At 43.4% G+C, this 15,486-nt stretch overlaps 1 protein-coding gene across 6 annotated transcripts in view; it reads left to right on the top strand.

The window, feature by feature from the left end:
• abcc3 (ATP-binding cassette, sub-family C (CFTR/MRP), member 3) overlaps positions 1-15,486 on the top strand; it is a 57,549-nt gene that overhangs the window by 21,478 nt on the left and 20,585 nt on the right. For 4 of the 6 annotated variants that reach the window (XR_011676098.1, XM_071409744.1, XM_071409745.1 and 1 more), the window contains exons 2-8: positions 6,408-6,584; positions 6,908-7,033; positions 8,702-8,839; positions 9,536-9,661; positions 9,744-9,805; positions 10,074-10,205; positions 13,213-13,452. Coding sequence is in view for 4 of the 6 variants with exons in the window: in XM_071409744.1 (XP_071265845.1) it covers positions 6,408-6,584; positions 6,908-7,033; positions 8,702-8,839; positions 9,536-9,661; positions 9,744-9,805; positions 10,074-10,205; positions 13,213-13,452 (1,001 nt within the window). In the remaining 2 variants the exon portion in view is untranslated. Of the gene's footprint in view, positions 1-6,407; positions 6,585-6,907; positions 7,034-8,701; positions 8,840-9,535; positions 9,662-9,743; positions 9,806-10,073; positions 10,206-13,212; positions 13,453-15,321; positions 15,464-15,486 lie in introns of those variants that run through there. The other 2 variants (XM_071409746.1, XM_071409749.1) reach the window with 2 other exon arrangements.

The following is a 15,486-nucleotide window of genomic DNA, read 5'->3' as shown; positions in this document are numbered from 1 at the left end:
TCACCCCCATAATGTAATATTTGTTCTCCTGGGCAGACGGGGACACTAAAGTCATTAGCAGAGCGATGGCTGCTAGCTACCTCCCTCAAACTGGTTAACACAACCCAGCAGGCCTGATTTTAGATGCAAAACATACAGTAAATACTGACTAGTGCTGCTAACCATCCGCCATCTGTACTGAAGGTTGATGAGACAGGCAGACTCTACAGAAAGGAATGGCTGGGGTGTATCACACATGGACCAGCCGGTTACACACCACAACCTACCATCCAATCGTAGCTTCTACCCTACACACCACAACCTACCATCCAATCATAGCTTCTACTCTACACACCACAACCTACCATCCAATCGTAGCTTCTACCCTACACACCACAACCTAGAAGCTACGGTTGGATGATACTCTACACACCACAACCTTCCCGCAGACCTGGCCATTGTTCTCATCATGTAGAGTGGAAAGGCAAAGGCCACGCTTTGTGACTCACTGAGAGCAAAGTCAATGCGCTTTTTGTTTTCTAATGCTCAGGGTGTGTGGCTGTTCCCTAGTGTGATATTTATTTGAGCTACTGTAGTGATGCAGCTAAATAATGGCCACACTGGGGAGGCGCCTAGCCTGACGCAACATCCCACGTGGTACAATGGAAAACTAGTAACCTGGTTATACAGAGTTTGGGTTGTTAGCCAGGCTAGGGGCAAACCTTCACTTTATTTAGTCACACTTCATTCAGTTCAGTCCCTTTTTGATTTACACAACCATACTGTGTATTCCTGTGTCCTGTCATGCTAATATGATTCAGTCATGATGCCCCTCTCTTTCAGTCATGGTCTGCTCTTTCATCCTGGCCATTAAGCAGATGGGCCAAATGTAAAGGCCAGTCATTCTATGTATAACTATTGTCCTACTGAAGACCAAAGTGCTACCTCCATTGTTGTCAACTGATTTATACTGGTTTAATTGGAAGGAATGGTATGGTTCCTGTGTCTAACTGTATGTGAGTTCTTTGGCTTTAAAAGGGCATCTGAACAAATTAATCAAGTCTGGCAATGTGAATATGTACAAATAAATTATGTTTTGCTTATCATATTCACACATTTTTATTCATTTCGCTGTCCAACTGTTGTCTCACATTCTCCATGTTGTTCTGAAGACTATTAGGAGGACACCTGGGATGTTTATATACATACATTACAGAAATGGAAACTGACAGATGGGATGGATCCAGCCCCCCCCCCCCCCACACATCATACAGACACACGGCATGCACACACGTCCACACATACTCCCCTGATGGGTGCCGACAGGCAGAAACATGGGCAGCTGTGTTTATCTAGTCAAGTATCTGGGGTTGGGCCTCTTCTACTCTGTTCTACCACTGCCTGGTCCGGTCCTTAAAAGCACATTCACCACTGGCTGCCTGCCACACTGCCGATATGAAGTTTGATACGATATGCTTTCATCTCTCGTGTCTTTGAGATATGGCTGCATCCTTTAGCTATTCATGGTAAATACTTCCATAGATACTCTCACTGGCTTTTGGGATTGTTATCGGGCCTCACAAAACTGGTAGCACTTTAGTTGTGTTAGTGCCATGTAGGCATTATAGCACTAACTGTCATAAGACTGCCATAGCAGCTGTCATTAGGAGTTATAACAGCTAATGTCTGTTTATGACTATGATGACTTACCGGGTCTGGTAACTTGACTGGGAAATAACCTTATTTGCATACTGTACATATGCTAACCTGGAATATTATATATTCTCTTTTGAGCCCTAAAATGATTAAAAATAAGTATGCCCTGACAGAAATGTAATTAGCAGTCATTTCTCTTCATTATGAGTCCTTGCCTTGCTGTCCAGTCTTGCTGGCTAGTTAAATTAAAGGCCCAGTGCAGTCATACATGAGATTGTCCTGTGTTTTGTATATATTTCCACACTACTGTATGATGTTGGAATAATATTGTGAAAATTATGATAATGCCATTTTAGTGTAAGAGCTGTTTGAAAAGACTTGCTGAAATTTCAGTCTGTTTTGGTGGAATGGAGTTTTGGGCTGCCTGGTAACATCAGGTGGTAAATTAGTTAATACACCAATAAGAAAGAGTTCCAAAACTCTCTGCCAATAACAGCTAGTTTTCAGTTCTCCCCTCCCACTCAGACCACTCCGACAGTCCTATCAAATTCTTGCTTGAGAAATGGCTCTTTGCTAAGAAGCTATTTTGATATTGAGCTGCATTGGACCTTTAACTTAGTTTTCTCCATTCTACATCAATAAAGCTATAAATATATGCTAAATGGCATATACACTGAGTATACCAAACATTAGGAACACCTTCCTAACAATGAGTTGCACCCCCCTTTTCCCCCTCAGAACAGCCTCAATTCATTGGGACATGGACTCTAAGGTGTTGAAAGCGTTCCACAGGGATGCTGGTCCATGTTGATTCCAATGCTTCCCACAGTTGTGTCAAGTTGGCTGGATGGCCTTTGGGTGGTGGACCATTCTTGAAACACACAAACTCTTGACATAGACCGGTGTGCCTGGCACCTACTACCATACCCCGTTCTAAGGCACTTACATCTTTTGTCTTGCCCATTCACCCTCTGGATGGCACACATACACAATCCATGTCTGAATTGTGTCATTTGTTTAAAAATCCTTCTTTAACCTGTCTCCTCCCCTTAATCTACATGGTTTGAAGTGGATTTAACAAGTGACATCAATAAGGGATCATAGACTGACCAGGTGAATCCAGGTGAAAGCTATGTCATGGAAAGATCAAATAACATTTTTATTAGTCACATGCACCGAATACAACAGGTGTTCACCTTACAGTGAAATGCTTACTTACGAGCCCCTAACCAACAACGCAGTTAAAAAAAATATGGATAAGAAAAAAAAGTAACAAGTACTTAAAGAGCAGCAGTAAAATAACAATGGTGAGACTATATACAGGGGGGTACTGGTACAGAGTCAATGTGCGGGGGCACCAGTTAGTTGAGGTAATATGTACATGTAGGTAGAGTTATTAAAGTGACGATGCATAGATGATAACAACAGAGAGTAGCAGCGGTGTAGAACGGGGGGCAATGCAAATAGTCTGGGTAGCCGTTTGATTAGGTGTTCAGGAGCCTTATGGCTTGGGGGTAGAAGCTGTTTAGAAGCCTCTTGGACCTAGACTTGGCGCTGCGGTACCGCTTGCCGTGCGGTAGCAGAGAGAAATCTATGACTAGGGTGGCTGGAGTCTTTGACAATTTTTAGGGCCTTTCTCTGACACCGCCTGGTACAGAGGTCCTGGATGGCAGGAAGCTTGGCCCCAGTGATGTACTGGACGATACGCACTACCCTCTGTAGCGCCTTGCGGTCGGAGGCCGAGCAGTTGCCATACCAGGCAGTGATACAACCAGTCAGGATGCTCTCGATGGTGCAGCTGTAGAACCTTTCGAGGATCTGAGGACCCATGCCAAATCTTTTCAGTCTCCTTAGGTTTTGTCATGCCCTCTTCACCACTGTCTTGGTGTGCTTTGACCATGTTGGTGATGTGGACACCAAGAAACTTGAAGCTCTCAACCTGCTCCACTGCAGCCCCGTCGATGAGAATGGGGGCGTGCTCGGTCCTCTTTTTCCTTTAGTCCACAGTCATCTCCTTTGTCTTGATCACGTTGAGGGAGAGGTTGTTGTCTGACCTCCTCCCTAATAGGCTGTCTCGTCATTGTTGGTGATCAGGCCTACTACTGTTGTGTCATCGGAAACTTAATGGTGTTGGAGTTGTGCCTGGCCATGTAGTCATGAGTGAACAGGGAGTACAGGAGGGGACTGAGTTGATCCTGTGTTGAGGATCAGCATGGCGGATGTGTTGTTACCTACCCTTACCACCTGGGGACGGCCTGTCAGGAAGTCCAGGATCCAGTTGCAGAGGGAAGTGTTTAGTCCCAGGGTCCTTAGCTTATTGATGAGCTTTGATCGCACTATGGTGTTGAACGCTGAACTGTAGTCAATGAATAGCATTCTCACATAGGTGCTCCTTTTGTCCAGGTGGGAAAGGGCAGTGTGGAGTGTAATAGAGATTGCGTCATCTGTGGATCTGTTGGGGCGGTATGCAAATTGGAGTGAGTCTAGGGTTTCTGGGATAATGGTGTTGATGTGAGCCATGACCAGCCTTTCAAAGTCTTACTCACATCGGCTGCAGAGAGCATGATCACACAGTTTTCCTGAACAGCTGGTGCTCTCATGCATGTTTCATGCCTCGAAGCGAGCATAGAAGTAGTTTAGCTCGTCTGGCATGCTCGTGTCACTGGGCAGCTCTCGGCTGTGCTTCCCTTTTGTAGTCTGTAATGGTTTGCAAGCCCTGCCACATCTGACGAGTGTCAGAGCCGGCGTAGTACGATTCGATCTTAGTCCTGTATTGACGCTTTGCCTGTTTCATGGTTCGTCGGCGGGCATAGCGTGATTTCTTATAAGCTTCCGGGTTAGAGTCCCACTCCTTGAAAGCGGCAGCTCTAGCCTTTAGCTCAGTGCGGATGTTGCCTGTAATCCATGGCTTCTGGTTGGGGTATATTCATATTCCAGTCTGTGCTAGCAAAACAGTCCTGTAGCATCTGCTTCATCAGATTTTTTATTTTATTGATCTAGTCACTGGTGCTTCCTGCTTTCATTTTTGCTTGTAAGCAGGAATCAGGAGTATATAATTATGGTCATATTTGCCAACTGTAGGGCAAGGGAGAGCTGTGTATGCATCTCTGTGTGTGGAGTAAATGTGGTCCAGTTTTATTTTTTATTTATTTTTATCTTTCTCTCTCTCTCTCTGGTTGCACATTTAACATGCTGATAAAAATGTGGAATGAAGTTTCCCTGCATTACAGTCCCCATCTACTAGGAGCGCAGCCTCTGGGTGAGCATTTTCTTGTTTGCTTATGGCAAAATACAGCTCATTCGATGCTGTCTTAGTGCCAGCATCTGACTGTGGTCGTATATAAACAGCTATGAAAAATACAGATAAACTCTCTAGGTAGATTGTGTGGTCTACTGTTTATCATGAGATACTCTACCTCAGGCGCGCAATAGCTTGAGACTTCCTTAGATATCGTGCACCAGCTGTTATTTACAAAAATACATAGTCATCCGCCCCTTGTCTTACCAGACGCCGCTGTTCTGTCCTGCCGGTGCAGTGTATAACCAGCCAGCTGTATGTTGATAGTGTCGTCATTCAGCCACGACTCTGTGAAGAATAAGATATTACAGTTTTGAATGTCCCGTTAGTATTTAATCTTCCGCGTAGGTCATCGATTTATTCTCCAAAGATTGCTGAATGGAAGGAAGTGGGGGTTTATTCAATCGCATACGAATTCTCAGAAGGCCCTCTGGCCCCTTTTTCTCCGCCTCCTCTTCACGCAAATCACAGGGATCTGGGCCTGTCCCCGAGAAAGCAGTATATTGTTCGCGTCGGGCTCGTCAGACTTGTTAAAGGGAAAAAAAGGATTCTGTAAGTGCGTGGTGAGTAATCGCAGGCCTGATGTCCAGAAGTTATTTTTGGTCATAACAGACGGTAGCAGCGACATTATGTACAAAATAAGTAAAAAATAAAAAATAAAAAGTTACAAACAACTCAAATAAACAAACAAAAAAAACAATCGGTTGGGGACACGTAAAACGTCTGCCGGCGGCCTCTCCGGCGCAGGTGTTCTTAATATTTTGTATACTCAGTGTATTTTTGTTTTTTTAACTATTTCTATTTGATCTTTAATGCACTTTGAGCTTATTCTTGTATAATGAAGTGCTTTAAAAATGTAATTATTATAATTATAATTAAATATGATGTTTGAGAGTAGTGCAGTTTGTTTCTGTATCACAAGATGCTTCTCACTCTCTCGAGTTTCACTACTCAGTTCTTAGTGTCTGTGATTCAGCTCAGCCCCCAAGCTGTGGTTTTCCCCTCTACATTTGCATTGGAAGTTTACAGTATGAACACTGTCCCTTCTACGTAACTAGGCTACAGCAACAAGTACAGCAACAACCTATGGTGTGCCGGTCCCTCTCTCGGCCTCTAAGCCAGCTGATGTCATGCGACATTCCACACAGTTAGACAGCCCCAAATGACCTGGGGTCAGACAGGAGCAAGTGGCTTGACTACTGATAATGTTCAGTACTGATTTATATACAGTACTAGTGTTCTGTCAGAACAAACACTAGACCTGGGTAAGTTCATAATGACACACTATTCCCTAGGCCTATATAGGACACTACTTCGAGCCATATTGATGTCATGGGTTCTGTCCAAAAGTAAAGAACTGCACAGGGACTATAGGGCGCAATTTCAGATGGGCCCCACTGGATATGTGTTTGATGAGTTGACATTTAAAGTGTATTGGTCTCAATCCATTGGTCTCCATCTTATTTGATTCCAGGTAGCCAATCAGACGCTCCACACAGACAGCCCAGACCTGCCGGAATGTTTCCAGCTGTCAGTGCTGTCATGGCTGCCTTGTGTGTACCTGTGGCTTGCTTGCCCTCCCTACCTCTTCTACCTCCAGAGGAACAACAAGGGTTATATCATGATGTCCATCCTTAACAGAGTGAAAACGGTGAGGGACCATACCACGCACTGGGCTGCTGTATGCGGACATGCATACGCTGTCTGTCCAGTTGTCTGTGTCTTCGTCTCTCTCTCGATGCAATACTGTTTGTTGCCTGAGATTCATATCCTGTTTCGTAGCCCTTATTAGATTAGTTAGTTGATGCACGATAGGGGAATAGTGGAAATGTTTATCAGACAGGCTAATGACCAGTACTGGGAAAGGTACCAGACATTCAAGCTTGTTCAGACAGTTTAGATGGGTTTTGATCAAATTACTCCTGCTCAGTTTTGGGTTTCTTTCTTTCTCACCCCTCCCCTTTCATCCTCTAGGTCTTTGGGTTGGTGTTGTGGATTGTGTGTTGGACAGATCTTTTCGGCACCTTCCATGAGCTGCAGCAGGGGGACACAAAGCCACCCATCTACTTCGTCACTCCGCTGGTGGTCGGCATGACGATGGTACTTGTACACAACCAACAGGGCGTGGCATTGTAAACATGCAGTACAGTCATACAGTACAGTGTTCAACTCACTTCCTGAAAAGTACCTTATTTTTGGGGTCTTGTTGCTTAGTGAACAGTATTTTGAATCCATAACTTGTCAATCAATCATGTATGTATTGTTGCAACCTGGACTCAGGAGTAGATGTAACATAGTAACCGGAAATCTGGGACACTCAAATTAGTATAATATGTTTGGTATGGTATGTATTAATTTGTGGATGTCCATCATCCATTTTGTATGATAAGTTACGATTTACTATTCAAGTTTTATTAGTCGTGCGGGATACGCATGGTATACATTGTCCAATGAAATGCTTACTTGCAGGTTCCTTCCCGACAATGCAACAACCATAAGAAATTGTAAAAAAAAAAGAATACGAACATGAAGTAAATGGCAGTAGAATAGATGAACAATTTTAGTATAAATGTAATACAGGAAGGCACAATTAGTAAAATATTTACATGTGTTTGGGGGAAGGGGGGATGGAGAGCAAGTGTTTAACTTGAGCAGTATAATAAGAGTCTGGTAGCAGCAGTTGTAATGTGTGCTAAGGTGCAGAGAATCAGAGCAGGTGGTCACTCCAGTTCAACTGTTCAGCAGTCTGATGGCTTGTAGATAGAAACTGTCTCTGAGCCTTTTGGTATCAGACCTCATGCTCTGATACCGTCTGCTAGACGGTAAGGGAGCGAACAGCTCGTGGCTGGGTTGTGTGGGGTCCTTGTTGATGCTGCGTGCCTTCCTCAGGCACCATTTTGTGTAATGTCCCAGATGGATGGAAGCACAGCCTCCGTGACGACCACGTTTCGAGTAGATGTACTGGATGGGTGGAAGCACGGTCCCAATTCGTATGACATGTTACGAATTGCAATTAATACAATATGTTACAAATTTGCAATATGTATGATATGTTACAAATTCAAATTTGTTGTAGCTAGCATTAGCTAGGTTGCTAGGTGTCGAACGCGAATGTTAGCTAGGTGGCTAACATTACCTAAGTTGGGGTTAAGGTTAGGAGTTATGTTAAAGGCTTATTGGGAAGGGGAAGCTGAAATGCTAAGTAGTTGTAAAGTAGATAAAAAAGTAGTAAGTAGTTGCTAATCAGCTAAAATGCTAAAGTTGTCCGTGATGAGATTCGAACACGCAACCTTCACATTATACGCTCATCCATCCATAACGACCAACCACCGTTTTTGCCTTAAGTAACCTTCCCTTTTATGTAACCATACCAAGGTAACATATCATACATACTAAGTTGAGTGTCTCAGATTTTTCTTTACTATGTTACGTCTAGTCTATGAGACCAGCCTGATTGTTGTGTTTGTAGATGATTAGATTGTCATTGTATTCCATTAGCCTTTACAGTATGTTGCATGCTCTGAGGTGTAGAATAAGCCTAGTGAACATGCTGTTATTCACAGGCAGTTGCTATGCTGGTTCACAAGTTGTTGTTTCTTTTCTCACATTTCTCTCTCTCATGTCCTATGCATGAGTGAGCGAAGGAGAGAGTAGAGCTGAGATGCATGTTCACTTTTACATGCCCTGTGTGTTTCTGTGCTTATCTAAATCGTGTTCACTCAATGCCTCGCTCCCTCACTCTCCCTTTCTCCCTCCTCTCTTTCTCAGCTGCTAGCTTTGTTTCTGATACAGTTTGAGAGGTTGAGGGGGGTCCAGTCTTCAGGGATTCTATTTATATTCTGGTTCCTGTCAGTGATGTGTGCCATAGTGCCTTTCCGCTCCAAGATCCTACAGGCCAAATATCAGGTGAGATCAGGGTTTCCCCTAACGTGTACTGTATAGGCGGAGGTGAAGGAGATGTTTAAAATGTATAGATGTCTCCATCTCCCTCAGCTCTCTCCTTTTCCCTCTCTCAAAACATGGTTACCACCCCCCTCTTCCTCCTTCCTTCCTTCCCTCCCTCTCCTTCCCTGGCTAAAGAACTTATGGTTGGTTGTTTTGGGGGTTAGGCAGGGCCGAGGTTGGGTGGAGAGAGAGGAGAAATAGTAGGTCTGTTGTCCTAGCGACCTGCAGGGCCTTAGCCGTCTTATCTAACCTAGCCTACTGAGGGCTGTCTAATACTCTAACATAATCTAATGCCCTAACAGCTAGCCAGAGCTACACTGGGGCCAACCCAGGTCAAACCATGCCAACATCAGTCCTGTGGTCTGCTCTGGCTATTTACTATCCCATTGATCCTACCAATTAGCCACTAGTTGTGTTTTATATATTTTATTTAAAATGACTGAATGGCTTGTGGTCAGGGAGACAAAGCAATGATTTTGGATGACTCAGTTGTTTTTAGCTCAGCAGGGTTTGGGGGGACTGATCATCGATATGTAAGAGAGCACTTTAGGAGACTAGGACAGTTAGTGCATTGTCTGTCAGCTTCCTTAAGAAATGGCTTTCATAACAAAATGTCCTCCAACAGGTCAATAAAGTCTTTCTCTGTTCTTGTTTCAGAGTGAGATTTCAGACAAGTTGCGTTTCACCACATTCTATTTCTACTTCAGTCTGATCGTAGCCGAGCTTATCCTCTCTTGCTTCAACGAGAAACCTCCACTTTTCTCCAACATAGACACAGACCCCGTGAGTCACACACACACACACACACACACACACACACACACACACACTGTGACCTCTTCTTACTCTGCCATTTTCTCCTCAGAATCCTTGTCCTCAATCAACTGCTGGTTTCCTCTCCACTATGACCTTCTGGTGGTTCACTAGGTAACATGATTTCCCCCATACAACACATACTGTACAACAATTATAACTTGGTGCAGGATTGACTTATCCTATACATTTGTACGGCTTGTAGCTATTTCATGTTCAATATGTTATTCCCACAAGTAATCAGTACATTTGATCAATAATCAATGGAACCGCAAACAAGTCTTCTCTTTGTGCCCTGGTTTCCTGGACACGGATAAAGCCTTTTCCAGGATCTTGCACTTCATGAAGTTCCACTAATGTGTTGTGTCCCTCTCTGTCCCAGCATGGCCATCAAGGGCTATAAGAACCCTCTGGAAGCCAAAGACCTGTGGTCACTGAACAAGAGGGACAGCTCAGAGGTGGTCGTCCCCAAGCTACTGCGGGAGTGGGAGGTGGAGCAGGCCAAGGCTCACAGGTAGGGAGGGATTGGAGATGGAGGGAGGGAGCAAAGGAGGGTGGGGGGGTAGAATAGGAAACTGAAAAACTATTATTATACTGAACACAAATATAAACGCAACATGCAACAATTTCAACGTTTGTACTGAGTTACAGTTGATCGCATGGAGTTGATCAGGCTGTTGTTTGTGGAATATTGTCCCACTACTCTTCAATGGCTCTGCGAATTTGATGGATATTGGTGGAACTGGAACACGCTGCCGTACACGTCGATTCAGAGCATTCCAAACATGCTCAATGGGTGACATGTCTGGTGGGAATGCAGGCCATGGAAGAACTGGCACATTTTCAGCTTCTAGGAATTGTGTACAGATCCTTGCAACATGGGGCCGTACATTATCATGCTGAAACATGAGGTGATGGCGGCGGATGAATGGCACGACAATGCGGCACAGGATCTTGTCACGGTATCTCTGTGCATTCAAATTGCCATTGATAAAATGAAGTTGTGTTCGTTGTCCGTGGCTTATACCTGCCCTTACCATAACCCCACCGCCACCAGAGGGCACTCTGTTCACAACGTTGACATCAGCAAACCGATCGCCTACACAACGCCATCTGCCTGGTACAGTTGAAACCGGGATTCATCCGTAAAGAGCACACTTCTCCAGCATGCCAGTGGCCATCGAAGGTGTGCATTTGCCCACTGAAGTCGGTTATGACGCTGAACTGCAGTCAGGTCCAGACCCTGGTGAGGATGACGAGCACGCAGATGAGCTTCCCGGAAACGGTTTCTGACAGTTTGTGCAGAAATTCTTCAGATGTGCAAACCCACAGTTTCATCAGCTGTTCGGGTGGCTGGTCGAAAACTGGACATTTTAGAGTGGCCTTGTATTGTCCCCAGCACAAGGTGCACCTGTGTAATGATCATGCTGTTGAATCAACTTCTTGATATTCCACACCTGTCAGGTGGATGGATTATCTTGGTAAATGAAAAATGCTCACTAACACGGATGTAAACAAATTTGTGCACAACATTTTAGCGAAATAAGCATTTCTGGGATCTTTTATTTCAGCTGATTAACACTTTACATGTTGCGCTTTATATTTTTGTTCAGTGTGTATTTCTAAGAAATTTAGATTTGAGACCAGCATCCACATTTCCTTTAATCTTTCCTGTAATGAACATATTCCATTTGGTGCTTCTTATCTCAAAGGCTTCCAATGTTTTCACAACTTCTTTTGTTATAATACATTTTTTCACAGTTTGAAAATCAGTACCCTTATTTCCTTATCTTACTTGTTACAACAACATTGACCCACCAGTATGACTGTGTAGAGAATGGTTTCCCTTGTTTAAGGTTACACAGCCAAATGACACAGCCTAAGTCAACAGTAGTTTGCCCTTTCACATCATTCCCAGAACTGTGGAGAGCTGAGGGAGGAAGTTGTCTTTATGGGATCTGAGTGTGCACGCTTGTGTTTGTACATGTGCACGTATGTGTGAGAAGGATAAAGTGTGTTTTTCATGTGGCGCCAGACAGTATCGCTCATATCTGTTCAAAAACTTGTTAGGATAGTAAGCACTGGATTGTGCAGCACCTTTTGAGCATTTAATATGTTGAGTCAGTGTCTCTGCATCTTTGGTCTTGGGTGGAAAACACAGTAGTAAAGCCAACATGCTAGTATCAACGACAGAAATAGCACCACAGATCAGTAAGATGAGTTGGAGGGAAATCGTTACAAAACACACAGATGGAACATTGTGTGTTTTGATGTGTTTACATCATGTGTTTACATCATACAGAGAATTCCAACAGGCTGCTACAGTGAATTAAAAAAACTGGAATGTGACTGGAAAGCAGTGGAGTTAAAATCTGTCTGGTATAGCCTGGCTGGTATCCATATTAAGCCTGCTTTCTGCTCTGAACACAGAGTAGCTGCTTTTTCTCTGATAAAAGACCATTTTTATCATTCATCCCAATCCTACGATATTAATAATTGATTGGATTTATATAAAGTTTCTCTTTGAAAATGTCTTGTCTTCCACTTTAACTTATCAAAGCAGGTGGCTACCACAAAAAACCTTTAACTAGAAAGCTTTCTGCTTAAACTTGTCAAACAAGCTTTCAAGAGCAAAAAACTATTAGCTGAAGCTGCTTTCTGCTTCAGCTTATTAAAGTGGACATACACTACCGTTCAAAAGTTTGGGGTCACTAGTAATTTCCTTGTTTTTGAAAGAAAAGTAAAAAACAAGTGTCGATTTTTAACGGGTGTATTTGCTACAATAGTCATTTACAACATTAACAATGTCTACACTGTATTTCTGATCAATTTGCTGTTATTTTAATGGACAAAAAATTAGCTTTTCTTTCAAAAACAAGGACATTTCCCAGTGACCCCAAACTTTTGAACGGTAGTGTATATTTTCCAGGCTACATAGCCATGTACCGTTGTAATTGTTGTTTCTTACCTGCACTGACTTTGCAGAGAGCTGCTTAATTGAGGAAAGTTTCAAAACTGTGAGATGTGGTTGTTGTACGTAGCTACCTTAAGGTGAATACACTAACTGTAAGAGCGTCTGGGAAATGACAAAAATGTAAATATAAATCTTGTCCAAACACACTTGACACCAGCTTGGGAGTGTCTGCTGAATGCTGAACTCTAACCTCTGTCATTGTTCCAAACGTTCTCTTTGGCTCTCGCTCGCTCTCATGTTCGCTCGCTCTTTCACTACTCTTCAGTTTCTCTGCCAAGTTCTGTCCGGTTTTCCTTCAGTGAACAGAAGAACCAGTAAAGTGATAGGAAAGAGAGACCTAAGCCTGTAATTGCTCAAACCTGTTTTAGAGGTGTGAGGGAGAGTTGTTTCATTGACTGTTGGAATCCAACCCCTCCACATTCCGATTGTGTGAGAAAATCATGCGTAAATATACAGTATATCTGCTAACTTCATGTTCAAGGGTAGAAACTGGATGTGATGAATGCTTCTTCTACTTGGAACCTATTTCCACCCCTTCTCTCCACAGTGCTGAGGACCAGTCCACCCAGGCTCTGTACTCCAAACCTCCGCCAGCGGGAGAGTCCAACCATGTAGGGGGGGAGAGCAGTCCTGAGGAGGTGGAGGTGTTGCTGTCCAAACAAAAAGACCCCAAGAAGCCCTCCTTCCTCCGTTCCCTCATCAAGGCCTTCGGACCCTACTTCCTAATCGGATCTGCATTTAAACTCCTACAGGACCTCATCACCTTCGTCAACCCACAGCTCCTCAAGTAAATAGAGCACTATGCAGCATTATAAACCCTTATGAAGCCAAGTCTATATGTCAAATGCAGATGAACATGCTGAATGTGGTCTGAATAAAGATAAAGTTCTGAGTAAAGATCAGAATATAAAGCTAATTTAGTACAGCAGCAGTATTTCCTGTATCAGACCCATCATAGGGGTGGGTGTTTGTTTCTTTGTAGCTTTACAGAGTGACAGAGTGTCTTTGAGCAGCTTTAACGAGTGTTAAAATACACTATTTTAAAAGAAAAGGAAAAGCTGCACACTCTAGTAGCTACGATGTAATAATGTTTTTACCAACGTGGGCTGGGTAGTAGTCTAGCGATTTAAGCTGTTGGGCCAGTAACCCAGAGATGTCTAATTGAAATCTGTTGATGTGCCCTTGAGCAAGGCACTTAACCCTAATTGCTCCTGTAAGTCGCTTTGGATAAGAGCGTCTGCTAAATGACTCAAATGTTTAAACAAATATTCTCACTACCACAGTGTTTCCACTACATTAAAAATGTATCATGGTCTCTTATTTCCAGGAAAAATATGATTTGCATGTTGATTGGTCTACGTCCTTATGGTCCTCCTCGGCTGTCAAGTGTTGTTTTATTTGTTTGCGATGTAAAGCCGGCGTGCAAATGTGTTCCCTGTGTAGGTTGTTATGATAGTGTGTATTTGAATGATGGGAGGCTTTCTGTGAAGCATAAACCCATCTACAGTACGAGCCAAAAGTTTGGGCACACCTACTCATTCAAGGGTTTTTCTTTATTTTTACTATTTTCTACATTGTAGAATAACAGTGAAGACATCAAAACTATGAAATAACACACATGGAATGTAGTAACCCAAAAAGTGTTAATATTTTAGAATCTTCGAAGTAGCCACCCTTTGCCTTGATGACAGCTTTGCACACTCTTGGTATTCTCTCAACCAACTTCATGAGGTAGTCACCTGGAATGCATTTCAATTAACAGGTGTGCCTTGATAAAAGTTAATTTGTGAAATTTCTTTCCTTCTTAATGTGTTTGAGCCAATCAGTTGTGTTAATGTATACAAACTCTTCCTGTCCCGCCCCCCATCTATTTGGTAAAAGACCAAGTCCATATTATGGCAAGAACAGCTCAAATAACCAAAGAGAAATGACAATCCATCATTATTTCAAGACATTAACATTTCAAGAACTTAGAAAGTTTCTTCAAGTGCAGTCGCAAAAACCATCAAGCGCTACGATGAAACTGGCTCTCATGAGGACCGCCACAGGAAAGGAAGACTCAGTTACCTCTACTGTAGAGGATAAGTTCATTAGAGTTAACTGCACCTCAGATTGCAGCCCAAATAAATGCTTCACAGAGTTCAAGTAACAGACACATCTCAACATCAACTGTTCAGAGAAGACTGCGTGAATCAGGCCTTCATGGTTGAATTGCTGCAAAGAAAACACTACTAAAGGACACCAATAAGAAGAGACTTGCATGGGCCAAGAAACACGAGCAATGGACATTAGACCGGTGGAAATCTGTCCTTTTGGTCTGAGTCCAAATTTTAGATTTTTGCTTCCAACCAGCGTGTCTGTGTGAGACGCAGAGTAGGTGAACGGATGATATCTGCATGTGTGGTTCCCACCGTGAAGCATGGAGGAGGTGTGATGGTGCTTTGCTGGTGACACTGTCTGTGATTTATTTAGAATTCAATGCACACTTAACCAGCATGGCTACCACCGCATTCTGCAGCGATACGGCATCCCATCTGGTTTGCGCTCAGTCCCACTATCATTTGTTTTTCAACAGGACAATGACCCAACACACCTCCAGGCCGTGTAAGGGCTATTTGACCAAGAAGTAGAGCGATGGAGTGCTGCATCAGATGACCTGGCCTCCACAATCACCAGACCTCAACCCAATTGAGATGGTTTGGAATGAGTTGGACTGCAGAGTGAAGTGAAGGAAAAGCAGCCAACAAGTACTCTGCATATGTGGGAACTCCTTCAAGACTATTGGAAAAGCATTCCAGGTGAAGCTGGTTGGGACAATGCC

Source organism: Salvelinus alpinus, chromosome 7 (genome assembly GCF_045679555.1).
Source record: "Salvelinus alpinus chromosome 7, SLU_Salpinus.1, whole genome shotgun sequence".
NCBI classification, from domain to species: Eukaryota; Metazoa; Chordata; class Actinopteri; order Salmoniformes; family Salmonidae; genus Salvelinus; species Salvelinus alpinus.
The sequence above is the reverse complement of the archived record's forward strand: the minus strand, read 5'-3'. Positions and strand labels throughout refer to the sequence as shown.